Below are 26,617 nucleotides of genomic sequence, written 5' to 3' on the forward strand. Positions count from 1 at the left end.
AATTGGGGGATCAACGAGACGTTTTTCAACACTTAGCACAGTGTCTGGATCACTCTACACTAAGGCAGAGGTCCAAAGTCACCTCTCCTCCATGAACCTCCCCCTGCTTCGCAGAAGAAGCAACTCTAGACTCCTGGCATTCCACATTCCATCTTATTTGTAGACACAGCTCCTAGGCAGCCCCACACAGCTTTCCCCAGGTTCACATCAACTCTCCCTGAGGCAGAGCCCATGTTCTATTAACAGGAGAACTCCCTGTAACACGTGTCACAGCGCCCTGCCTGTGTCAGGAATCTAATGTGTGGGTGACCTGAGTCATTCTCCCCCAGAGAACATGCCAAAATCAAAGAGGCTGCAGTCAAGCTCCTGAAAGGAAAGGCTCTTCGCAGAGAGGGCGGGCTTATTTCAAGGCAGGCCCCATCTGACACCCCATCAGCTCCAGGCCTACCCCAACTGAATGGGTTGTGAAATGCCAACCAACGAAGCTGCTAGGTGAGCAATAAGGAAAAGGCAAAGGCGTGAAGTTAGGAATTCCAAACACAGCATGAAGGAAATTCTTTCCAACCAAGTCTTGCAAAGCCCGCATCCATCCACGGCCAGAGGCAGGGGACAGCTACGAAGGGCATGGGCGTCTGTGCTCAGTGAACGCCACTCCCATTACCTGGGATCATTTTGATAGTTGTGTTCACTTCACTCCATTTGTGGACCCGGTCAAACTTCCAGTCCAGGATAAAATTCCCATTATCCGTCACCACAGGACCCTAGAAGATAATTCCCCACACTTACAGAGGCCATGTACATACAGGCAGGCAGAGGAGAGCAGGAGAGTGGAGGTGATAACCAAAGACAAGTATCTTAATTAACCCGCTCCAACCAGTACCCCTGCCTCGTGCTTTCTAGGAGGCAGGAACTTGGGAGTCAGAACTGGAGTCTTGAAGCCATCCAGGCATAGATAGATCTCACAGGAGCTGTTAACCTCTGAAAGCCTCAGATTCCTCAATGGCAAAAAAGGGATAATGAAACATACCTCATCAGGCAGCTTGTGGGTAAGCCACATGGGTAACGTTAGCCACAGCGAGGGCTCACTGTTTCTTAGCTATGATTAGAGTGAAAAACTACAGCAACAGAACAGACTACCAACACGGCTCAACATTCCCACAGCTTCACGTTAAGAACCATCAGTAATGCAACATAAGACAAGGCTCCCCCAGGTGGGGCAGACCCATCCAAAAGACAGGGAGCAGAGAGGGGTCCTGGGGTCGAACAGGCTGGGGGTAGTTTTAGTTAAGTAATCCAGAATTCCGCGACAGCTTTGCGCATTAGAAAGCTTTGCGCATTAGAAAGCGTTTAGCAGCATAAACGTTGACAGAACACTACAGTCAAAGGCAAGGAAATGAGGACTCCTCTGCAAACTGGAGAAGGGCTGGGAGCCCAGTGCAGAACCCCACGAAGGCACGATGCTGGGCTCTAGTGTGGAGGAACCCCAGCCATGAGAGAGCACCCCAACAATCTCCTCTTGGCTTTTCAGCTACACAGGGAGCCAGAGTCAGAGCTCTGTACAACCAGTATGATTAGGATTATGATTTTGTAAAAGTCACAAAAACACCAGGCAGAAAACACGTCACAATAAAAGTTCGTCAGGGTAGAGTTACAGATAACTTGCTTTCTCTTCTGTGCGTTCCAAACTTTTTATATATAGTTCCGTCTGCAACTACAGTTATTTTTTGGAGTACTGCTGTTGCTTTTTTGTATATTTAAGTGTAAGAAAAAAAAAGTTCTGTGCAACCCACTTTAGAAGCTGAAGAGAAACATGTGGACGAAGTTTCTGGAGTATATTCCTGGGGAGGAATTCACATCTCCCAAGAAACTCTACTTCATTTAACCACAGAATGAGAAAAGAGGAGGAAAAATAAAATTACACCATGAAACCTGAATAGCTTTCTGCCCCAGGTGGGCCTCCCAAAACCCATTTTTAGCAGCTGTTAGTCAGAGATCCAGGCCTCGGGTACAAAGACCAGATAACCTAAGGAGCACAGATCCCGAGCGACAGAAAATACGCCCATCTGTACAGAGAATATGCATTGCATTAAGTATAGTCTTATCTACATGAGTTTGAATGTGGAAACTGATAAAGCCAGCGCTCTAAAAGTAAACCAATAGGCTGATTAAAAATAAATAAACAGAAGCCACCTGCCCAGTCTAGGCACAGACCTAATGGAAGCAGGAAGGAGGACACAGCCCTGAGAGCCTGGAATGCCTTCCAGAAACCTCCCTGGCCACTTACTGCCTTGTTGACAGCCATTCGAAGTTCAATCACACCCCCAAACTTCTGGGTCACAGCTCGGCTCACTGGGACATAGGCCATCGGGATGACCTCGATGGGGATTCCCTTGTGCCACTGATCCCCGAGGTTCTTTGAATCTTTCCTGGAAAGAAAGAGTCAGAAAGTACAACAAATGTAAATAAGCTCAGTGGTACAGACACAGCAAATTCAGGCATGGGGGTAATAATGAGGTAAGAGGACAAGAGAAGCGAGAAGGGTCGGGTGCACGGGGCTTCAAATGCATTGGCTGTGTTTTACCGTTTAAGAAAAGCAGTAGCTCTTGTAAGTAAATATGACAAAAATGTTAAAACCTGGATGTGACTGGCTTGTCATATACAGGTGTGAAGAACATCATCATTTACAGCTGTAATTTTTTTTTTAATTAACATGTTCGCAGGAGTGCCTTCTATCAGACTCCCTGAAGGAGAATCTGAGAGCCTGGTCAAAGACTGTCCATGACACAAGTCACGTGTGACCCCAGAGGCTGCAGGGCCGCTTCTTGAGGCTCCTTGCTAGGCGCGAACGAGTGATAAATAAGGACGCGCTCTGTTAACGAGGGTGACGAGCTGTTTCCTCCTCCTTCCAGTGGACACATGAAATAGCAGTACCTAACTTCAGCACGAAAGCAGAGCATAATCCTCCAGGACACGGCCCTCCGCCATAGACTATCAGAAAAGCCCCTCCCTCCTCCTGTTTCCTCCTCTGTAATATGAAGCCTGGGGGCCGATCTACCTCCTCAGCGGACAGTTCAGAACACCAAACATCGCACCTGAAATCGGCAATGACGATGAAGCGACTGGCATTGCCAGCCACAATTTTCTCCTGGGTCAGGCAGCCTCTGGGGGATGGGGAAGAAGCAGCAAATGAACACAGGGGTAAGTAAGACAAAAACTGAATTCGGAAACTAAGGTCAGATATGGGAAACCAAAATCCACTCAATTCTGGCACTTAAAGAGAAATTTAATTTTTAATTCTTAAAGGAACACCACCACCCCCCAACTCCATCATACTGTGCAACGGACTGACTTGTGTCTCCCTGCCCCTCCCCCAAATTCAATTGTTCAAGCCCTAACCCCCAATGTGACTATACTTGGAAGACGGGGTCTCTAAGGAAGTAATTATGGTTCAATGAGATCATGAAAGTGTGGCCCTGATCTGATAGGATGGATATCCTTTTAAGAAGACACCAGAAAGCTCTCTTACTCTCCCTCCCTCCACCACAGGAGATGCACTGAGAAGGCCGCCATCTGCAAGCCCAGGGCTTCCAGAACTGTGAGAAATCAATTTTTCCATTTAAGTCACTAAGTCTAAGGTTTTTGTTATGGCAGCCCAAGCTAAGACATGCTGTTTCCAGTAAATGGACTATGGAAACACAGCCTGTGTCTGGGAGAAATGGTTCCCAGTCAGGCAGCGGGCATAATCCCATCTAAGATGCATCTGTCAGGAAGCACTGTGCCTGGGGAGAAGCCACCTGAGCACGGCATGAGGCGGAGGTTCTGCAACTGGAGAAGTAAGGACAAGCTCTGAACAACCTGCCGTATCTGCAGTGTGACAGCCAGGTTATAAAGTGGAGAGAGCACAGTGAGATGTGAAGCAAATTCTGTGTCACTCCACAGTCTGCTTGATTATACAAACCAGGAGACCAGGACTTCACCTCCTCTGACTCACCACTTCCTAACCCCCCAAAATCAACACCTAAGAAACACCCAATAAATGTTTTCCAAATCAATGAATACATACATCACTAACTGCTCAGAGCCCACAGACCTAGTAATCTAGTCCCGGTAATATGTTTGCTTTAGCCCGTACAGTTTTTAAAGTTGGAATCAGCAGAAGGCAGCAAAGAGAACCCTTTAAGATGAATAATTTCATTGCAGAGGCCCAGGTTCCTGTCACCAGACTGCTACTAACAACCAGAAATGCCAGGCTGGTTCTACAGCCTTATGCTATCCACATCCAAGCAGAGAGACAAACCCATGTACATCACAGGGGCAATGTGTTTATTCTGTATTCCACTTTGCTTTGCTAAGGATTAACCAGCAGATACTCCGCAGAAAAATCCCCACAACACTCACCCTCCACCCTTGATGAGATTGAGATCAGCATCGACTTCATCAGCACCATCGATGGCAAGGTCAATCTGTGTTGAGGGTAAGGAAAGATATAAAAACCACTAAGCTTGAACATGCCATAGCTCATCAGGTCCCAGCAGCCCTATCAGCCAGCACAGTTCTTCCTGTTTAGCCAGTCAGGAAACTGAGGCCCTGAGAGGTTAAGCTATTCCACTAAGGTCACCAGGAAACAAACAGGGGAACCACACCTGGGTCCAACTCTTATCCACCACTTTACACTCCCTTTACTCATTGATGGGCTTCTCTGGGGATGAGCTGGAATGATTGAGAGCATGCAATCTCAACGTGAGTAACTTCACCTCCAAGTACAGAAGGAGGTATACAGTATACCTGTGAGATTAAAATTTCATTGGGGGTGGGCATTAATGGAAAAAAGGCTGAGACACACTGATTCAGAAGTCTCCGTACTAATGTGGCAAAAATACCGGCATGCTGACACACATCTGATGCAATACAGAACTGGAAATTTTCTGAGGTACCCCCGCTATGACCCACCAAGGCACCTGTCTGGGCTGGCCCACTCCCTTTACAGGAAGCTCCACTGCCAGGCCCAAAAGCAGTGGGAATAGGTTCATTCATGTTTCAAAATTTGAAATCAAGAAAGGGATGTACTTCTTGTCACTCCTGGTACTCTGCAGAGACAAGGTGGGAGCCTCAAATATGGTCTTTAAAAGAGCAGTATAAAACCTCAGGGCGCAGATTCAGTTCAAGCTGCAGTTAGAAGCTGCTTGGCCCAGGGCCTGCAAAGCTTCGACAGGGCATCCTCGCTTCCACCTTTCACAAGGATGGAGGTACAGCCTGCGATGTTCCTCCCCTCTCTGCACCATGGCAGCTCTCTGGGGCCTGGAAGGCGGCAACCTTTTCTGTCTGGGTTTCACGCCCACCTTCAGCCCAAACCACTCTCCCCACAGAGCTGAACAGCTGATTCAGCCTGTGCCCTGGCTTTACCCACAGATATCTCTGAACAAGCCCTTCCCGTGGCACTTACTAACCCATCTGTGGCCCACATGTCCCATGACACAGTGGATTAGCAGACCACCATCAAGTCTGTTTTCAAGCTGCCGAAATCCCACCTCACTCTTCCAATGCAGCCTTGCCCTCTCCTCTCCTTCTCCCTCTCCCCCTCCCCCTGCTGTGCGCAAAGCCATTCCACTCACTCGGTCCTAGACACCCCAGCCAGTCTCAGCACTGCACACATGCCAGACTGGAAGCGCTCCCATGGTTCCCATCTACCCCTCTCTGGAATGCTCTCTCCTGCCCTTGCCACCTAGCCTTCACAGCTCTGCTCAAACTTTACCTCTTCCCACAACACCCTTCTAAGCAGCATCCTCTAGAGCCAGAAGCACCTGGATTCACTTTCAGGCTCTGCCACTTACAAACAGCGTGGCCTTAGGCAAATGCCTTGCCCTCTCTGTGCCTTTCTCCTATCTGTAAAATGAGGTACTAATGGTACCCACCCTCAAGACTACTGGAGCTTAAATACAGCTGACCCTTGAACAACATGGGTTGGAACTACACAGGTCCACTTATACAGATTTTTTTCCACTAAATACGTACTACAGTACGTGACCGACGGTTGGTTGAATCCACAGATGCTGAACCACAGATACAGAGGGCCAACTACGGGACCTGAGCATCTGCAGATTCTGGTATCGCAGTGGGTCCTGGAGCCGCTCCCCAGCAGATACCCAGGGACGACTGTGGTTCAATACGGGCCCGGCACTTAGCATAGTAACTGGCACACAGTCAGGGCTCAGAGGACGACCGCTGTGAGCATGCTGCTCGCTCTTCAGTCTCCCCCAGAGTCTCCTCCAGATTGTCCGTGTGTTAAACCATCTTTACCACACAACTTCACTTTAATCTGTTTTCAAAGACCCATGGCTGCCTCAGGTGATGCTTCTTACCTCCACTTAGTTCTGAGGGCCGCCCTGCTCGTGTACATCGTATATGTCTGTGTGAGGGCTGCAGGAAGCCCTGGGTCCCTGAGCCCTCTCGGTTAAACCACAGGGAATGTCCTAGAAATTCATAAGCTCTTCTCTTCTGACCTCAGCTAGGATTAATATTCAAAGTCCTAGGAGAAAAGCTAGTATGACTAACTGACTCTTCTCCTAGACTCAACAAGATGTCCAGAGCCCATGAACAAGTGACAACTGTTTAAAAAAAAAAGAAGAAGAAGAAAGGAGACCAAAAAACCCAGCAGCCTCTCTCTACTTACCTCTGGGTGTCGGTCCAGGTCACTGAGAGTTAAGCCATACTGCAGGATGAGCTGACGGGCCTGTGGAGGACAGGAAAAACCACCCTTAATCATTAACTCTTAGTGACGGCAAGAATCCCCAGAATCCTCTTGGATTTAAGTGTCAGACACTGAGTCCCACCAAGGCTTCCTCTCAAATCCAACCTGGTCCACCACGAGGTAGGAGATCTAGCCCCATGAACAGCAAAAGTTAATTCATTCCAGAAGCTTGAAGAAGGTAGACAGCACACAGTGAACACTGCTCCAGTGCTAGGCTGGGAGTTCCTCCTCAGTGACCTGTTACTTAAGATAATGTCAAGGGGGGCTTCCCTGGTAGCGCAGTGGTTAAGAATCCACCTGCCAATGCAGGGGACAAGGGTTTGAGCCCTGGTCCGGGAAGATCCCACATGCCACGGAGTAACTAAGCCAGTGCGCCACAACTACTGAGCCTGCGCTCTAGAGCCCACGAGCCACAACTACTGAGCCCGTGCACCACAACTACTGAAGCCCATGCGCCTAGAGCCCGTGCTCCGCAGCAAGAGAAGCCACCACAATGAGAAGCCTGCACACTGCAACAAAGAGTAGCCCCGGCTCGCCGCGAGAGAAAGCCGTGTGCAGCAATGAAGACCCAACGCAGCCGTAAATAAATAAAGGTAGCCTCATGGCCTCCCAAAGCCTCTGGTAATACAATACCAGTAGTTCCCTCCCCATCACCACCCCCTCCCCCACCACCACCACCCCTCCCCCACCACCACCACCCCCCTCCCCCTCCTCAGCCATTCAAGGTTTCACTTTCCACGGTTTCAGTTACCCAGGGGCAACCTTGATCCAAAAACATTAAATGGAACATTCCAGAAACAAACAATTCACAACTTTTAAACTGCACGCCATTTTGAGTAGCTAGCCCTCATCCCTTTGTCCTGCGTACCCTGCCTATTTGTCATTTAAAAGCCATCTCAGTTATCAGATTGACCGTCACAATACCACAGTGCTTGTGTATCAAGTAACCCCTACCTCGTTTTATTGTGCTTCAGTTTACTGCACTTTGCAGGTACTGCATTTGTTACAAGTTGAAGGCTGTGGCAACCCTGACTCCAAGGAGTCTAGGGGTACAACTTCTCCAATAGCATTTGCTCACTTTGTGTCTCTGTGTCACATTTTGGTAATTCTCGCAATATTTCAAACTTTTTCATTATTGTTATTATATTTGTTACTGTGATCTGTGAGCAATGATCTTTGATGTTACTACTGTAATTGTTTTTTGGCATTATTAGCAATAAAGTCTATTTATTTATTCGTTTATTTATTTATTTATAGCTGCACTGGATCTCCACTGCTGTGTGCGGGCTTTCTCTAGTTGCAGGGAACGGGGGCTACTCTTCGTTGTGGTGCGTGGGCTTCTCATTGTGGTGGCTTCTCTTGCGAAGCACAGGCTCTAGGCGTGCAGGCTTCAGTAGTTGTGGCACACAGGCTCAGTAGTTGTGGCACACGGGCCCAGCTGCTCCACGGCGTGTGGGATCTTCCCGGACCAGGGCTCGCACTTTTGTCCCCTGCATTGGCAGGCGGATTCCTAACCACTGCACCACCAGGGAAGTCCCTAGCAATAAAGTGTTTTTTTTTTAATAAAGTGTTTTTTAATTAAGGTATGTACATTGCTTTTTTAGACATAATACTACTGCACATTTACTAGACTATGATGCAGTATAAACATAACTTCTATACGCACTGGGAAACCAAAAAATTCATGTGACTCGCTTTATATCATACTCACTTTATTATGGTGGAATGGAACCAAACCTGCAATATCTCCAAGGTAATGGTCCCAAAGCGCAATAGTGATGCTGGCAATTCAGATATGCCAAAGACAAGCCATAAAGTCCTTTAAGTAAAAAAGTGAAAGTCCTCAATTTAGTAAGTTAAGAAAAAAAAGTTACATGCCGAGGTTGCTAAGATCTATGGTAAGAATGAATTTTCCATCATGAAGTTAAAGAAGGAAAAAGAAAGCTGTGCTAATTTTGCTGTTGCATCTCAAACTGCAAAAGTTACAAGACTACAGTGCATAAGTGCCTAGTTAAGATGGAAAAGGCATTACATTTGTACAGTAGGATATTTTGAGAGAAAGAAAAACCATATTCATGTCACTTTTATTATGGTGTATTGTTATAATTGTCCTATGTTATTATTTGTTGTTGTTAATCTCTTACTGTGCCTAATTTATCAAGTAAACGTTATCATAGGTATGGCTGTATAGGAAAAAACACAGTGTATACAGGGTTCAGTACTATCTGTGGTTTCAGGCATCCTCTGGGGGTCTTGGAACATATTCCTCCTGGATAAGGGGGAACTAACATTTTTTTAAATTTCCTAAACTAAGAGCCAAATCTACAAAATATTAGAAATGTCTCTAAAAAAATCTAACAGTATGAAAAAAGACTGTGGAAGATCACTACAAATAGATACATACTGATTTCCAGGCTACACTGTTGAATAAAAATAAGCAAAAGAATACATACACTCAGAAGAATATGTAAAGGCTGGACCTCCGGAATGGCTAGGTGAGAGCACCTGAGAGCACCAGACTGGGAAAGATTTAGGATGTTTGTAGGAAAAGTCAGCACCACTGACTCTATGGACATGCCTTTCACACAGGCTGACTGAAGGGGAGGGTTACTACCACCACAGGGCCCAGAGCAGAATTTGTTGCTGGAATAAATGCACCGTGAACCTTTGAGTCTGACCACTCAAGTTCAAGTGATAAGGATCTGTGTTCATGCCACTGCTTACAATACGCAGAGGAACTAAAGGATGGAAAACTTCTTTTCAAAAGTCACGTCTTGAAAATATTTTCTGCTTAAAGTCAAAAGCACCTGAAATGTAGGATCCGAAGGTCTCGGTTCTAATCTTAAATGAACCAGCCACATGACCCCTGGCAAGTTTTCTCATCTATAAAAAGATGCAGATGGGTAATGACCAATGTCAATCTTCAAATCCAAAATCCTAAGACTCTAACAATAAAGTACAAAGACCCTGGAATTTGCAATATATGGGACCTATTTGTATCCTGATTCAAACAAACTGTAAAAAAGGATAAGACAATAGGGGAAATTTGAATCCTGGATTTTTATTTGATCCTATTAAAGGTTATCGTTTGATTTTTTTTAGTATTGTTGAGATGTTTAAAAGTCTCCCTACTTTTCAGAGAGACATAATAAAATACATACAATGAAATCATACTATGCCTGGGATTTGTTTCAAAATAACAAAGGTGAAGGAGAATGAGATACAGATGAAACAAAATTGGCCATGAACTGATAACTGGAAACTGGGTGATGGGTCCGTGGAAGTTCATTACATTATTCTTTATCCTTTTTGAAGTTTGAGATTTTCCACAATAAAAAGCTAAAATAAAATACTGACTGAAAAAAGTTCAAAAGAAAAAAAAAAACATGATTTTGCTCCTATTAAAGAGAAATATATAATGAAGGGAGAAAACAACAATAAAAATGGTATTTCTGGATTATTTCTCAGTTCCTAGGTTTCTCCAAATGTGACATTGGAGGAACCATACTAATTCCAGACCCTAAGCCTATAAAAACATTTGGAACGTCTGGAAGATGAACCCCCAAAGTCCCCCACACCTCTTGGTATTCGTGCCTTTGGGGAATCCCTGCCCACAACGTCCCAAGGCTGTTCTGTGTTACCAGTGGCACACAGCAGAGGAGATAGCAAGACACTTCTGCGATTAGTTTATGAAGAAGGGGGGGGCGTGCTCCCACAAGATCCTTCCCTCCCTCCCTCCTTCCCCCTCACCCTCGCTCTCTTATCACACACACTGGGGGAAACCAGCTGCCACATCCTGAAGACATGGAGACAGCCCTGGGGACAGGCCCCTACCCCACAGGCTGTGAAGAATTAAGGCCCAGAACACCCACAAGACGGAGCTGGAAGCCCTGGCCAAGAGCTTAACTGCAACCTCCCCGGAGACCCGAGGCCACAGCCCCCCAGGTAACCACTCCAGGTTCCTGCCCCTTAGAAACTAGGAGCTAATAAATGTTTGTTTTAAACTGCTAAGTTTGGGGGTAATTTGTTCCAGCAAAGATATCTACTACAGATGGTGTTGGAATAATGCTGTGAACTGCATAAAGTTCAGTGTAATACTCTATCATGCAAATAAAACTGTTATATACTACGGTTCCTGCTAATTTTATGTACTACTTTAGAAACAATACTAAACTGCATTCAAACGTATTACATGAACACTGGGCGTCAGGAAACTGTTCTGTCATGATTCCTACAGGGAAACATCCTGTATATCATTGTAATTTAACATTCAAGTGTTAAGACTGCCTGCACCACTTGGCAGTGTTACTCTTTCATGAGGATGTCCTGTTTGTCCATCTAGATTGTAATCAGAGAGCACATTTCACATACACTTTTCACCCTATAGCAGTTAGGGTCAGTTAAGCCAATAGTTGAGTGAATAATTAATTATTTTGAGTTCAGTCAAGTTACCTAGTGCAAACTCCTGTTTTAAGAAAGAAATGGAAGCCCAGAGAGGTCCCAGTGCTAAGTTAGGGGCAGGGCGAGGACCAGAAATACAGTCTCCTGCTCTCCTGCCCTGTCTAGGGACTAGGAAGGAAATCAGAAGATAAGGCAAACAAAGGGAATGTAGAAGAAAAAGGAAAGGAGAGGATGGCCTCTGCTTATAAATGGAATTGACGTCATCTTACATAATAATACTATGCTATTAATAACGTTTTTAACAATAACAATTTTAAAAGGAGTTCTTTGGCATTCCCTCCTCTACCTGAAATGCCCTGCCTCCTCCCAAACTCCAGCCCCTCACGCCCGGCTTTCCAGGAAGCCCCCAATCCCCTGTGCAAGGAGTGGGCTCTCCTTCCTCCAACAGGCACGTTACCTCTTCTTCTCTACCATATATTTGTAAAACATGACACACATAAATGTAGCATTTATTCATCCAACAGGCAGAGTGCCTACTAAGAGCGAGGCACCACACTGGGCACGAGCACTGCTGAATAACACCCGCCGTGCACAAGGAGCCTCGCACCCCTTTGAAAAGATAAACCCTCGGTGATCACTACGCTGACTGAAATCTGCCTCACCACCACCACCAGCTGCCTGTCTCAACACCCGTCCAGAGTCCACACACAAAGGAAACCAGCAGATACGTTTGTCTATGTTACGTGGCTGGGAGGCCACCCCAACTTCCACAAGCCCCGTGTCCTCCCAGACAATAAGCAGTAACGTAAGGACAGGATCTGTTCTGCCTTCAAATCGTCTGTATCCCCCCCTTCAAAACGTGGAGGACCCTGTACGATGACCTCAAAGAGCCCACTGGGGTCGGACCCTTAAGTCCTGCTTCCATCAGCAGGTCCTCCAACTCTCCCTTCTCCCCATCTTTGACCGGACTCCGCACAAGACCCCTGCGAATGGCCCTGCACACAGAGAGAAGTCATCATCACAGGTGGCATGAGCTTCCTCCTCCCTAAGTGTTATCGGTTATACTGTGTTCCCCTACAAAAAGGTACGTTGGAGTCCTAACTCCTAGTAACTCTGACTGTGACCTTATTTTGAGATTGGACCTTTACAGAGGTAATCAAGTCAGAATGTCATGAGAGTGAGCCCTAATCCAACAGGACTGGTGTCCTTAGAAGGGCAATTTGTACACACAGACAGAGGCACACCGGGAGAACGCCACGCGAACATGAAGGCAGAGAGCAAGGATATGTGCCTACAAGCCAAGCAATGCCAAAGACTGCCAGCAAACCACCAGAAGCTAGGAGAAAGACAAAACAGATTCTCCCTCATAGCCTCTAAAGCAATCAACATCTAGCCTCCAGAAATGAGAGGCAATAAATCTGTTTTTTAAGCACTCAACTTGTGGTTCCTTGTTATGGCAGCCCTGGGAAACAAATCCACTGAATTCAACACTACAGCCCTACTGTGGAGATATGGACCCATCACTGGCTCAGCCAGGACTAACGCAGACACGGGTGCTCAACTGAGATCAGTACCTGCTAGACACCAGACACTCCAGGCTCACAAGCTAAGGGGCTCCTGAGGGTGTAGAGCAAACAGCTGTCTCTTCCAGCTCTTAAAAGTGCAGGGAGCAGGAAAGCTAATGATTAGCTTGTACTTTTGAAAAAAAAAGACAGGAAGCAATGCCTTCTCACTGCAATTCCACAGCTGGGGCCCCCAAATGCCTCATGTGATCAAGGACAGTGGCATGTGGCAGGCTAGCAGTCCTGTTTTTCATCAATTTCACAATAATACCTGAAAACGCTGCACTTCCCCTTCTATCAACTAACAGAGGTAGACTGAAAGCCAGCATGGGCAAACACTGTTTTCTTGCCTAGACCAGATCTGGCTTTTAAATCCTTTTTTAAAATTTTCCTCTCCCAAAAGCTTTTAACTTTAAAGGGAAAATCTAGAAAAATCCTTTAAACACCTATGGGTTTACTTGTTTAAAAGGCAGAACATGAAATATCTTGATTTCCTTTCAATCATTTCAGGAAGATTGCGGCTGGCTAAACTTAACACAGAATAAGTTTGGGTTTGATGGGGGGGAAAAAACAAAACAGTAACTCTGGACAAGTGAATTTTTTAAAGTCCTGTGAACTGTGAATGACTCCTCTACCTGATCAGCTGGAATTGGCCAGCATTTTCCAGTCTGGGTACATGGTTATTACTAACCACCACAACACAGAGGTGGGCTGGGAGGATGCTATCTTAAAAACACAGATCAAACTCCAATTAAAGATAGCAATTGAACACCTGTATTTAGCTCAGCTCTTTCCCTAAACCTCTCTAAATCTATAGTACAATAAAGGAATTTTTCTCAATGGCATAAACCAAAAAGAGGAAAAAACAGCAACCAACTTCTAAAAGCTAGATCACTGATGGACAATGGTAAATGGCTGAAACGAGAAAGAGAAATCCTAAGCCAGTATCCTAAACCAGTACTGGAAAAAGCTAAGAAGTGACCAAATAAACGGCACAGAACCTCCCAAAAGGTTCAAGGACCAGCAGCCCTGGGAACTTCAGAACACAGACACCACGGTGGGAGTGAAAAGCATCTTGCTCCACTACTCCCAAAGCAGCACGTTCATTCTCTGGCGGTCAAACAGCAGGTGTCAGGACTGGGCTGCCAGGCGCAGCTGAAGAGGGGGTGCTGCATCAGCAAGCTTTGGCCGTGCAGCAGCTACCCCAAGACTCAGAGGCTTCAAAGAGCCTCTCATCCTCCAGAGGAGCCGAGGCCTGTTCACATGGCCGCAGAATGGTTTCAGCAGCAGAAGGGCCAAGCCACAAAGCAAAAGCACTCACTGTTCAAGCCACTGATGGCCTGCCATTAGGTCACATCCCATTGGCAAAACACGTCACACGATCAGGCCCAGAGTCAAAGAAATACTGCAACGTGTAGCAGGCACTTTTCCCCCGTCTACCACAGGCACTACGCTGAAAACGGGGGTTATGTCCCAAATAATGACAGACGTCTTCTAGCCCTCTTCTCTTACTTGGCTCCCGGGACACAGGCAGCCATGCATACCCCTCCTGAAAGGGCACTGGGCAGTCTTCTCCAGGAAACCTGACCAGCCAGAGGGAAGAAAAAAATGATCTGACACTAGGGGTTCCCCAATGATCTGTCCGCCACGAGTGCTCTTGGCAGACAAGCCGAGAGCAAGGACGACCCTCACCCCGAGAGCTGGTTTCCGGTCAGCTTATTAGTCCACTAGTCTTCAAAATGAGCTGCAATTTTAAAAAAAAGAACAAAGCATTCTAACAATATTTGACTGTGTTGGTTGTTACATGACTATGTCAAAACTCAGAATTATACACTAAAAAGAGTAAATTTGGGGGCTTCCCTAGTGGCGCAGTAGTTAAGAATCCGCCTGCCAATGTAGGGGACACAGGTTCGAGCCCTGGTCCGGGAAGATCCCACATACCGTGGAGCAACTAAGCCTGTATGCCACAACTACTGAGCCTGCGCTCTAGAGCCCACGAGCCACAACTACTGAAGCCTGTGCGCCTAGAGCCTGCGCCCTGCAACAAGAGAAGCCACCGCAATGAGAAGCCTGTGCACCACAACGAAGAGTAGCCCCTGCTCACAGCAAACAGAGAAAGCCCGCACACAGCAACAAAGACCCAACTCAGCCATATTTAAATAAATAAATAAATTTTTATAGATATTAAGAAAAAGAGTAAATTTTCTATGTAAATTACACCTCCAACAAACTGTAAAAAAAAAAAAAAAAACTTTGAGAAAAGAGATATAGGAGAAGAAATACTAAAACAAAAACCAAAGTATTAACATCCTCAGGGAGCTAAGAGAAGAAATTGAAAAAAACTGTACCCATAAAACAAACAAAAAAACTTTTCAGAGAACAAAAAAAAAAAGAGTTATTTGAAATTAAATGCATGAGAGCAAAGAAAGCTCAACAGAAGAGTTAGAAAAAGGTAAAGCTGAAAAGACAAAAGGACAAAACAGGCCCCAAGCACCAAGGAAATAACAAGTACCCTAAAAGGAAAGACCAGAGCCAGAGAAAACATAGAAAAGAAAATTAAAGGAATAATAGGGGGAAAAATCCCCAAAATTGAAGAGCGTGCATTTGTAGAATGACATGTCCCAGCAAGCACCCAGCATAGTGGACAAAAATAAACCCACACCAAGACACAGCACGGTGAAATTTCAGAACACTGTAGACAAAGAAAAGATAATATAAGGGTGGAAGAGTTCAAAGAGAATGAAAAATAGATTTTATACAAAGGATCAAGAATCAGAACGGCTGCAAGCTCCTCAACAGCAAATTGAAAGTCAGGAGAGGGAATTCCCTGGCGGTCCAATGGTTAGAGCTCCGCACTTCCACTGCAGGGAGCACAGGTTCCATCCCTGGTCGGGGAACTAAGATGCTGCAGGCTGTGCAGTGCGGCCAAAAAAAGAAAAAAAAAAAGAGCAGACAGAGAAGGAAAGTTCCTGACCACAAAGGGAGATCCCAAGACAACAGCCGAGGGCAGCTGCTACCAACCAGAGTACCAAGAAGATGAAGCTGATGGGAGTAGAATATCCACTGGGCCAGAATGAGGTGAGATTTTCCATCCAAGTAAGAGTTTGGGGTTGAATTAGTAAGGAGTCCGCAGACAACCAAGGAAATGGAAAAAACAAAGGCATCATTTACTTAACTTTCAGGAAAACAAGATAATGAGCAGGCTCGGAAGCGTAATCATAGCTGACTGCACAGTTCAGCTGTAGCCTGGACATCACAATTCTGAGTGGGGCCTCACCAAAACGTAACTGTACTGCAGACCAGGAGAAGGGTGTCTGACCTGTGAGAGCAAGGAGGGAAGAGAGAACCGAATGCTCGTCTTCCCTGCATCCACTGAGCGTGGAATTATTACCTCAAGTTGAAAAAAAATTTTTAAATGGCAAGAAAAGCATGTAGTTTCCAGACTTTGGAGCAAATACCCTATCAGCTAAAAGAGTTTTAAAAGTATGTCCATCTAAAGAGCAAGAAATGGTGGTGGTCAGGAGTGGGGGAGGGTGTGAAGGGAGTGTCTTATTTTTTAATAAAATGACTTGAATTGTTTGATTCTTCAATCTATGTGTATGTATAGCTTTAATTAAAAATAAGCACCAATATGAAATAATTTTATTAAACAAGAAATAAAAATACTAGATCAAGTCACTTGGAAAAATCAGACACTTCGCTTTTTCAAGAGCGAGGCAACCCATCACAGCCCCTCTGACTTTAAGAGCATCTCCTCAGAACATCAGGATTTCCAAAGCAAGAAAGGCCAGGTAAAACCACTCCTTTTCTAGCCTGAAGCAGGAATTATGGTATTGTCTTCAGTTCCCTGGGTGTCCGGGCAGCTTGTCAGAGCCTCCAAGAGATTTAACTTCAAAACAGCTCCGACAGCGTGCACTATCCTTCCTAACTTCCTATCCTGCCTACCTGGAATCCTTCCTCCACTCCCTACTCTGACAGGCTGGGGCACACACCTGACACATCCTGCCTCCAGGACTGAGAGTTTCTTAAGACCTAGCTGTCCAAAACTATGTCCACAACATCTCAGGAACACAAATCACCAGCAATGCCAACCTTTAGCCCCAATTCACAGGATCCCTGCGACGAAGCCAATGAGAGACGACACACATACCCTCCCCACAACAGCCAGGTGAGGCATGGGGCTCTGTCTCGGCACCTCTCTTCCCTCCTTTCCTGAAGTCTACTATTCCCTTATCTCTCCCTACTATTCCCTTATCTCTCCCTGGCTCCACTGCTTTCCTTCACCAGCCCCTACTATTTTATGGTGGAGCAGCATTAGACATGGACTCAAACTACTGTACTTGCATTTCTAATGCATCACTTAATGCCCTTTAGCCTCAGTTTTTTCATCTATAAATGGAGATAATACTCCTTGAGGACGGAGACCATGTGGTTATCTCTACGTACTCCTAATACAAGATACACTAAAATATTCACGTCTAAACCATGCTTCTGAGGAGGAATCTCCAGTCACCTGCGCTCCCGCTCCTGGCTCTCTCGCCCAGAAAACCCTGGGACACGACCCAGAGCCGCACCCCTACATCCTCAGGGACCCAGAAGATTCATCCAACTGCCAAGGTGCAGAATGGAAAGCAGGACATACCTGGAAGGAAGTGGGAATACAGACGAGGTTCAGATTCTCTTGTTTCACTCTTTCAGCTGTGGAGACAAAAGCCGCGTTGGTGGTTTTTCTCTCTCCTCACCTTATTTTCCTTGTACTGACATTTGCTCAAATCCCACAGAAAAGGTCCAACCCCTCCCCCCACTGAAATGTCCCTTTCATTCTATGTCCCCACCCTTGCTGAAAAGTTGGTAAACAGCCTTCACATGTCACTAGACAGGGACAAAAAAGCCTAAGGAGGTAAGTATTAACCACAGAAAGCGCAAGGTCAGGGTTTGCTAGTATGTGCATGGCGATATTCAAAGAATTTTGTACACATGAACTTTTAATCCAGTAACCCAAAGATAACTTACAATTACTATCCCCACTTTACAGATGAGGAAACTGAGGCACAGAGAGGCAAAGTAACTGGTACACAGTTAATAAATGGCAGAACTGGGATCTGATCCCAGGCAGTCTAGTGCCAGTCTTAACTACTTCCCTATATAGGCTTTTACAGAGAAAAGCTAGAATTTGACTTTTACAGTCAGTAAAAAAAATATAATCATTTATAGACCCCAGGGGGTGGTTAAAGAGGGTTTATTTATTCACTTTGGATTTGTACCTTTCGGGAAAACTCGATTTAAACAAAAAGAAAAGTCTTGGGAATTCCCTGGTCGTCCAGTGGTTAGGACTCGGTGCTTTCACAACCGGGGCACGGGTTCAATCCCCTGTCAGGGAACTAAGATCCTACATGCCGACGATGCGGCCAAAAAGAAACAAAAAGGAAAGTCTTAAGGGATGCACACAAAGAACGTCTACTGTCATTTCAGTAAACAAAGGATGTCGCAGCCATCAAGCCCTCAGCCACTGCAGCTGCCCCCAAGCGGTGCACCCCTGAGAGAATTCAGGACGGAAAAAACAGGATACTGGCTCTAGACTAAGGTGCACATCAAAGGAATAATTTCACTGAGCCCAGACCCTTGCATCTTCCATACACAGGAAAGCACTACATTCACTAACTTGAGATGTCTGGTTTTTCTTTAATTAACTGTAATCTTTTGATGTTTGACTGCTCGGGGGTTTTTTTGCAAAAACTCCTATATATCCTGGCTCCTCAACAGTCCCTCAGAGCTATCTGGGAGGCTGTATCCTAGGCTTAAGTCCTCAGTTAACACCCCCAAATAAAACATAATTCTTGGGCAATTCTCTGGCGGCCCAGTGGTTTAGGACTATGCACTTCCACTGCAGGGGGTGCAGGTTTGATCCCTGGTCGGGGAACTAAGATCCCACGTGCAACACAGCATGGCCAAAATAAATAAATAAATAAATGACACACACATACAACATAATTCTCAACTTCGAGGCTGTGCATTTTTTTTCAGTCGACGGGGAAAAACTGTCTTATTAAAAATTTCAAGTCTCCTTAATCACTGGGTGCACACCTTGGGAGATTCAGATGGCACTATTACGAAACCCACAGTAATCCCTGTGCCCTAAAGTCCTTCACATACTCAGCGCTGAGGCAGAAAGGTGTGCAACGCTGAGTTTTTCAGAAGCCATCACACCCGCACCACAACCATTCCTTAAAGACGAAGCATTCCTGCGCTTTGTCCCCTGAGCACAGCCCCTTGGCACCTGCCAGAGGAGATCCACATTCAGGCAAGCCTGGCCTCTGGGCTCTGTTCCCACAAACAAGAGCAGGGCGGTCAAACCTGTCCAGCAGCCACCGGGGTTGATAACGCTTGAGCCCTTCCTGAGCCCAGAGACACCCAAATCAGAATGAAGGCAGCATCTGCAGAGCCAGCCACCAACTGCAGGGTCACGGACAGGCCGAGCCTGCGCTGGCCCCGCCGACCTCGGTTTGTTTGCTTGAGAAACCGCAGGCTTTAGAGGGTTTGCCTGCCTCAGGACCCATGAGGCCACACACACACACCCCACTGATGACAATTAAGATTCTGTGGAGACCTCACCCTAACTGAGCTCCTCACCCAGCTCAGCAGAGCAAACAAAGCCAGGGCAACCCCAAATCTGGGTGAAGAGGCCCAAGAATCCCACTCAGAGAAGAGCAGAAACACTCACCTGGCCACAGGCTCCACAATGCTGGTGCCAAGCTGTGCCCCGCTTCCTCCCTCTCCGCTATGCCCCCATCCCCACCACCCCACACAAACATCCAGGAGTCAGCCTGAAAACATACCTATTCGCTGCACAGCGTGGACAATTGTAGAACCACTCCCAATTCCCAGCACTTGGTTATTCTGCAAAAAAAGGAGGAGGGAAATCCAAGACTTATTAATACCGTGTTTCACTCCCTTCTCCAGCCCACTTCCTAGAGCTATAAAATTATTAGGAACAGCAATTCACCAACTTGGGTGCAAGGTACTGTGCCCACAGAAACATAATCACTGAACCTCAAAGCTGTACTATGTCCTGGTGCCCAGTGGCAATTTTCAGCAGAGCCCTCCTCCTTTCATCCCTGACAATGACATCACCATTTCCTCCTGTAAAAAGATAAACTGAAGCCTATTAAAAATTTTAAGCATTTATTTCAGCAAAAATCAGTTTGAATTGGGCAGCACTCAGTCTAGCAGGCAGAAGGGAGCTCTGAGGAGCTGTACAAAATTAAGACTTTTATAGCAAGAAGCAAGCGGGGACAGGGAAGTTATATTGGGCAAAAAAGCAAGCTGGTTACTGTAAGGTCACTTCCCTTTAGGGGACGGCAGGGGTCTACCAGGCAGATGACCTCAATAGTGCTGATAAGGTGATTCCTGATTGACTGAGCTAAGATTCCATTTCCTGGAGAGCCAAAAGTGTAACTAGGTATTGTTTGGTGATGCGGGGCTTGGCATAAGCGACTCCATTTTGGGTCTGTTGTCTCATTTTTAACACTCCCTACCTCTTATCAACACAAAAGATTTGGCTTATTTACAACATAGAGCAACTTAAGTCAGCCTCACAGAAATGGCCTGCAGATGAACGCTGAACGATTTTTGGCCATCCCCAGGAGCACGATCAGAAAGGAAAGACCCTAGGAGAAAAACAGTCTAGCTGAACGTTAAGAGCAGAAAACAGAGGTTTCTGGCTTCAGCGACTTTTCACACAAGTTTAACATCTACACAGTCCCCATCAAGTTGGTGGCATCACAGCGAACCTCAGAGACACATCAAGGCTACCATCCAGAGCTCCAACCCAAGTCAACAGAAGAGAGTCTGAAGCAACCTTGAACAGCAAATCACGTCAACTCTGTCCGACTGATCCCAAGGGGTCCTCATTTTGCACAAGCCTGCTTCAGACAAAATGGGGAGAGGGTGAAGGCTTAGGTGGGAACATGAGAAACAGTCTTCATCTGCCATATAGGAAGCCACTCCTTGAGTACAACGGAGAAGAAACAGGCATCTTACTACTGAGCCTATTAACTTAAGAAAAGGGGGCAGGTACCTCAGAGTAGACCAGAGGCAGAGTAGGGGCCCAGCCAAGGTCAGTTAGACCACAAACGGCAAAACAAGGTCAGAGTACAAACAGTCAGGAACTAATGTGAAGCTTGGTTCCTAAGCAACTTCCTGGGAGTAATCTCCTGCCTGTTTAGGGCAAAACAGCTACAAGCCAAAGCTTAACATCGTCTGTTAAGCACCTACCAAGAAGATTCATAAATGTTAATATAAGTCAAATCTCACAACAACCCCTTGTGACCTCAAGGCCCTCAGCCTCACTTTAGAGATGAATTCAACACCCTAAGGAAAAATTTAAGACTTAGAAATGAGCAAGAGATTATTAGACATACTTTCAATGAAATGCTGGAATCTGCAGGTAGTATCTGATCCTACAGGGGTGTGTGCCTTTGCTCAAAGTTTCAAAGTCACCAAATAACACCAAGGGGCCTTCAAACAGAGCTTGTGCTAGGTCAGGATTTCACCTGTGATGATGCCCTCAAGAAGGCAATGCATCCAATAGCCATTTAGCTACTTGGGCAAACCTCAATCGCAAGGTCTTCAAGACCAGTAAATGCTACATCACAACACAAAATAGCTGAATATCAGAAAATGTACAAACCTTAAGTAACGAGGAAATATCGTGACTAGGTAGGCTCAACCTGACCTTCACACCCAACCTGCAGCTGTGAGCTCTAGCTATACAGTAATTCAACTGTCAGCTTCCTCATTACCATACTCTGCCATATACTCACGTCACCCAGCAGGCAGGTGGCACACAGATGAACTTGGGTGAGTCACACAAGCTCTGTGCAAGGCTTTTGAAAGAGGCCAGGAATTGCACAGGCCTGCCAGGCCCAAAGCTCCTCAACCCTGTGGTCCTGCTACCTTGCAATCAAACGACTGGCCAAGAATCAGTGCACCAGCCAAAGCCAAACAGATGTGGCCCAACAGCAGAAGGCTGCCAGGCAGGCTCTGCCGTAGGAGCAGGCCCCTCCTAATGGCAGTACTTGACGACAGGTCGTACGTGCAACATCACAACGTGGGTCACCTTGTCCAGTAGGGTAACCTCTTCTGTTGACTGACTGGAACCACTGCCCACCAACTCCTTCAAGCCAAGCCAGCCAAAAAGCTAAGCCCAGGCTCCAAAGAGCACAAAGGAGGCTAGGGACCTTCAGGAGAGCATGGCCCTGCATGGTGGCCCATCCTGCAACTGGCATATCTGAGTCCCGGTGGCTACCCAAGGGCTTCCGCTGAGAACTCGCCAAGTTTTCCACCCACCCAGAAATGCAAGTAGTCACCAATGGGCTAGGGAGATTCACCCCACAACCTCCATATTCGTGTGCACACTCCGCATAATTCATCAAGCATTTACTGGGAAGGCCCCACTGTGACCAACACTGAATGAAAAGAAGGTTAACTACCCTCCAGAAGCTTACCCTTCAGGGAACTGGGAGACGCACATACACATACCTAGACCATAAAGACACCTACTAAGAGGCATAAGGCACCTAAGAGGTGTGGAGTGCTACAGAATTCAAGGGGAGAACTGCTTCCCCTACAAGACTAAGGAAAAACGGAAAGGAAGAACGGCCTTTGAACCAAACCCTGAAGGACATATATGATTTTAATAGGCAAAAGCAGCGGACAAGAAAAAGCACTCTTTGTCAAGGGTTTTGATATTAAAACACACACTCTATGCCAGTAGTCTGTCCTTTCCAATGTTCTGGTACATGGGAGAGAAGGGAGCAGAGAAGGAAACAAGACTGTGGGCGTAAAGACAAGAACTAGAGCCTCTCATCTGTGTATCCCCTCCACCTGCCTCAGTACTGGTTTACAATAGACGCTCCTGATGTGTCTTATGGAGGTTAGGATGAGGCCACCTGAGGGGCACAGTGACAAGAGTAGATTAAAGCTTCAGACGACGATAATGCACCACTCACTCGGGTGGTCGACAGAGGGGACGAGATAAGGGCAACTGCAATCTTTTGGCCATGAGGAGAGCCTAAACCAGGAGAGTTGGCAGGCCAACAGGAAGGGTCAGTTCTAAGAACATTCCAAAGGTGGAACCAACAGGACCTCGCACACAACCTAGCTTGATAAACTTACACAAGTGAGTATGAAACGGAGCACGACCCTATGGCGTCCTCCCGTACAAATCCTTTCCGTGTCCTTCGCTTCCTGTTTGTAGGAACTAGGCTTCTTTCAGCCTCCTTGACCTCCCCTGAGTTCCAAAGGGCAGATTCAAACAGTTGCTAATCAGGGAAGGAAGGGACTGCAGAAACCAGGGAGGTGCAGTCAAGAAGCAGTGGTGCTGCGACAGGCAAGGTCCCGGTTCCTCCTCAAGGAATATACAAAACAATACAACTCTGAGTTCCTGTACCGGAACTAAGGCCCCACCCAGGTGGAAGATGAGAAATTCAGGCTGGGCGCAAGACTTCCGGCTAACCATCACCCAGTTACCTCACCATCACCAATCAGAAGAAAGTCTGCACTCAGTGGAAGATAAGACTCTGAATGCCTCCTCCCCAAACGATTAAACTGAGATTAACTTCCCCTTTCTCCCCTGGAGTTGATCCTTGGCGTCTGCCTTCTCCCCAGGTTGCCGGCCTCCAGAATAAAGTAACCTTTTCTTTCCAACCAACACTTGTCTTTGGAGTGGTGAGCAGCCAAACCTGGGTTGTGTAAAAAGTAAACAATTTCAAGACACGAAGTGCTAAAGGAAAACTCGGCCTTATATGGAAAAAAGGATAGGATACCCCCTGGAGAGAGCAGCTAAGCCTTGACAGTGAGGTACAGGACTACGCTCAATAAACCTGTGGCTCTGAATTAAGTTATCTTGTCTGCAAAGTATCCAGGACCAGCCTCTCCTCCTCCCTTTAGCCACATTTCTGACCACCACACCAACTACCTACACATAGCAGGCACTCAACAAATACCTGCAATGAATGAAACAAAGTTACAAAGCAGGAAATACAAAATTCAAGTAGTGTTGGCAACTCAGAAGAGAAGTTTGCAAAGGAAAGTGCGTGTAACAGATTGGGGTGAGTGCCCCCAAAAGGCCTATGACGATCTCCCCAGGATTGCCTGGTAACTTCATGCAATGATGTGGCCAGAATCCAGTGTTTTGCGGCTCTGGCCTAAGGTGGGAGCTTGCAGATTGTAATTTAACCAAATACATAATAATAAAACAATGGTCAGGGAGGAGCGTGCCACCAAACAGGAATGCAAATAGGTTAACAGGAAATGTAATACATGGGTCTTTTCTAATTGTATAGATCTCATTTATCCATTACGACTCACTTTATCCAGGGATTTTGAAATTTCAGCTTACCGTCCCAATTTTGCAGCTGAGGCACGTGAATCCCAAAAGGAGAGCCAGATTACACATTTTACATTATCTCTGTGAATCCCCACAGAAAATCCTATTGCTAACCACACGATTAAACCAGAACAGACCAGCTGTGTAACAGGTGGAAGGGCACTGGAACGGAAGTCACTCGGCTTGGGTCCTGGAGGATCCTTGGTCATTCCTCCTACAGAACACGCTGAGCCAAAGGTTACCACACTCGCCCCTCCCACTTAGCCAGGCGGTGGGAGGATCAAACATCTATCTAGGCAAAATAACTTTGTACACGAAAGCATTACCAAATGTAAAGAATAAAGAACCATCACTAGAGAAAAGGGAATCTGATACCACTTTCCAGGAAGCAGAAAAGAAAGACTAAAAGCCAATAAAGTCAAGGAAACTCCACCTAAGGGCAGAGATACTCCACTTGGCCGCCGGTATTACAATTAAGATAACTGACTGCTGCCAGCAAATGCGCTCGGGTTAAAAGACTCCACCCAAGAGGACCACACCCGCAACACAGCAAACAAGTAGGGCCACGACCTCGCCAAGTAAGAGCTAAACATCTCCACATCCCGACCTTAAAGAGGGTCCTCCAGACTTCAAGTGTCAAAAGGAGGAGGTTTAAAGCCTGGGTTTCTCCTCTGGCTCAGTCTCCTCTTCCCTCCAACAAGTACACTCAGGAGCGGGTGCGCGCCCAGCTAAGCACTTTCTTGGAGTAAAATTTCAAAACACTTTTAAAATCAGCTCCCCCCACCCGACTTCCCAGGGCAGTGAAGCGAGTGAAGACCTCTCGCAGTCCCAGTCTCTTATTTGTTGAAAAGGAAGCCACACGCTAAGTCCCTACTAACCCCACTCCAAACATCAGACACACACCACCAGGCTCCACTTTGCAAACTTATCTGGCCTGCAAGCAGTCTTTAGATAGCACAACTTTAGGGAACGCGACCCCAACCGATTCCACATCTAAAAGGTCTTGAAGGAGCAGGTCTCAAGGCGGGTGAAATGCGTACCCCCTCCCCTCTCACGCAGCTCCCTCCCTGCCAGGAACTAGGCGCAACCGGCAGTGCCCAGAGCGCGAGCCCATCAGGCCGAGCACGGGCGCCCCACGTCCTGAGCTGCTCACCCTCACGTGGTTCTCCACGGCCGCGCGGCCCGCCAGCTTCTTGGCCTCCTCGGCCTTGGACATCGTGGAGGGGGCCGGGCAGACGCTGTTAGCGTCCCCGCCAGCTGTACTTGTGCTGCCAGCGCCGAACTGCGCGCGTCCCGGCAACTGCACGTGGGAACCCGGAACGCCCCAGCTGCTCCCTCCTCCGCCAGAGGCCGCGCCCCCGGCCCGCCCGGGCAGCGGGGCCAGGACCCGCCCGTAGAGGGTGCTGAAGGGCCCGGGTCGCTGCATCCCGCCGCCCCGCTCCAGCCTCCGCCACGGTCCCGCCCCCGGCTCTGCCGGAAGTCTGGTAGTGACGTACTAGGTCCGCGTCTGCTGCAGCGCGGGGCTTTCTGGGAAATGTAGTTCTACGGCTTCAATGGCCTAAAGCCGTGCCCCAGCCTGGACTACCAGCCCCACAATGCTCCGCGACCAGGTTCGCAAATCTCGGCGACAGGCATTGGCGCAACGGCTTGTACCGCCCAAGTAGCCCCGGTGGGGTCAATCCTGGAGGTTTTTCTCTTTGCTCCAGCATCTGCGAAAGGAGTGTTAGACGTGACCCTGTTGTTTTTTCTAGAAGTAAGAACGTGGCGGCGGACGAGGCCTGAGGGCAGTCGCTCTTCTAGAGATGTCCTTTTGGGAGTGACTTCTCTAGACTGACGCCACAGGGAAACGCACCTGGGGGCTCCGGCCCCCACTTTAGTCCATCCTTAGGCCCCCCCCCCGCCCCCCACCGCAGGCCCAAGGCTACAAATTAGAACGCCCAGCCTTAGATGTTGTTCTGCATTGGGCAGCGTTGGAAGGCACGGTTTCCCTCCAGATGGAGCCTGGCTGGGAACATACGTGTGCCCTGCAGAAACCCTGCAATACTTGTTGACTTAAAAAGGGCTTTCACTGAACCTAACAGCTTTCTCTTTTCTTCTCTACCTTTGAAGTGTCTTGCTGTAGGTGTGGACGAAAAAAAACGCACGACGTAAGGGCAGTGACTTTCAGCTTTATTCTGGGACCTTACTAGGGACTCTAGCCTGGGAGATAAACCTCTCAGCTATGTGGAACTATTACGAAGAGATAGGGGAGGGGCCAGTATACATATGAATTTTTGATCTAGGAAATGTAGTTAAGCATACATCTTGGTAAAAGATGACTACTAATCATTAAAAATATATATATTGAATATATCTCAAGTTAATGATTTTAGTGCTTTCCCAAATATGGGAAGATCCAAGAATCTAGGGTCATTGAAATTCTTCCTTAGATATGCATCTTAACTATCTAGGGGCCATGTATCCAAAACACAAAATGCTTCATACTGTTTTTCTTCATCCTGAATTCCCCTCAGGGTG

The 26,617-nt window shown here is 47.0% G+C and overlaps 1 protein-coding gene across 5 annotated transcripts in view; it reads right to left on the bottom strand.

The window, feature by feature from the left end:
- Positions 1-25,553, bottom strand: part of RPIA (ribose 5-phosphate isomerase A) — an 89,143-nt gene extending 63,590 nt beyond the window's left edge. For 4 of the 5 annotated variants that reach the window (XM_060169998.1, XM_060169997.1, XM_060169995.1 and 1 more), the window contains exons 1-8: positions 25,254-25,553; positions 19,548-19,608; positions 17,354-17,409; positions 6,671-6,730; positions 4,399-4,463; positions 3,093-3,161; positions 2,285-2,426; positions 662-761 (exon numbers count right to left, since the gene is read on the bottom strand). In XM_060169998.1, coding sequence (XP_060025981.1) covers positions 662-761; positions 2,285-2,426; positions 3,093-3,161; positions 4,399-4,463; positions 6,671-6,730; positions 17,354-17,409; positions 19,548-19,608; positions 25,254-25,526 — 826 coding nt within the window. In that variant the 5' untranslated portion in view covers positions 25,527-25,553. The remainder of the gene's footprint in view (positions 1-661; positions 762-2,284; positions 2,427-3,092; positions 3,162-4,398; positions 4,464-6,670; positions 6,731-17,353; positions 17,410-19,547; positions 19,609-25,253) is intronic. The other variant, XM_060169999.1, reaches the window with a different exon arrangement.
- Positions 25,554-26,617: the final 1,064 nt, after the last annotated feature.

Source organism: Lagenorhynchus albirostris, chromosome 13 (genome assembly GCF_949774975.1).
Source record: "Lagenorhynchus albirostris chromosome 13, mLagAlb1.1, whole genome shotgun sequence".
NCBI lineage: Eukaryota > Metazoa > Chordata > Mammalia > Artiodactyla > Delphinidae > Lagenorhynchus > Lagenorhynchus albirostris.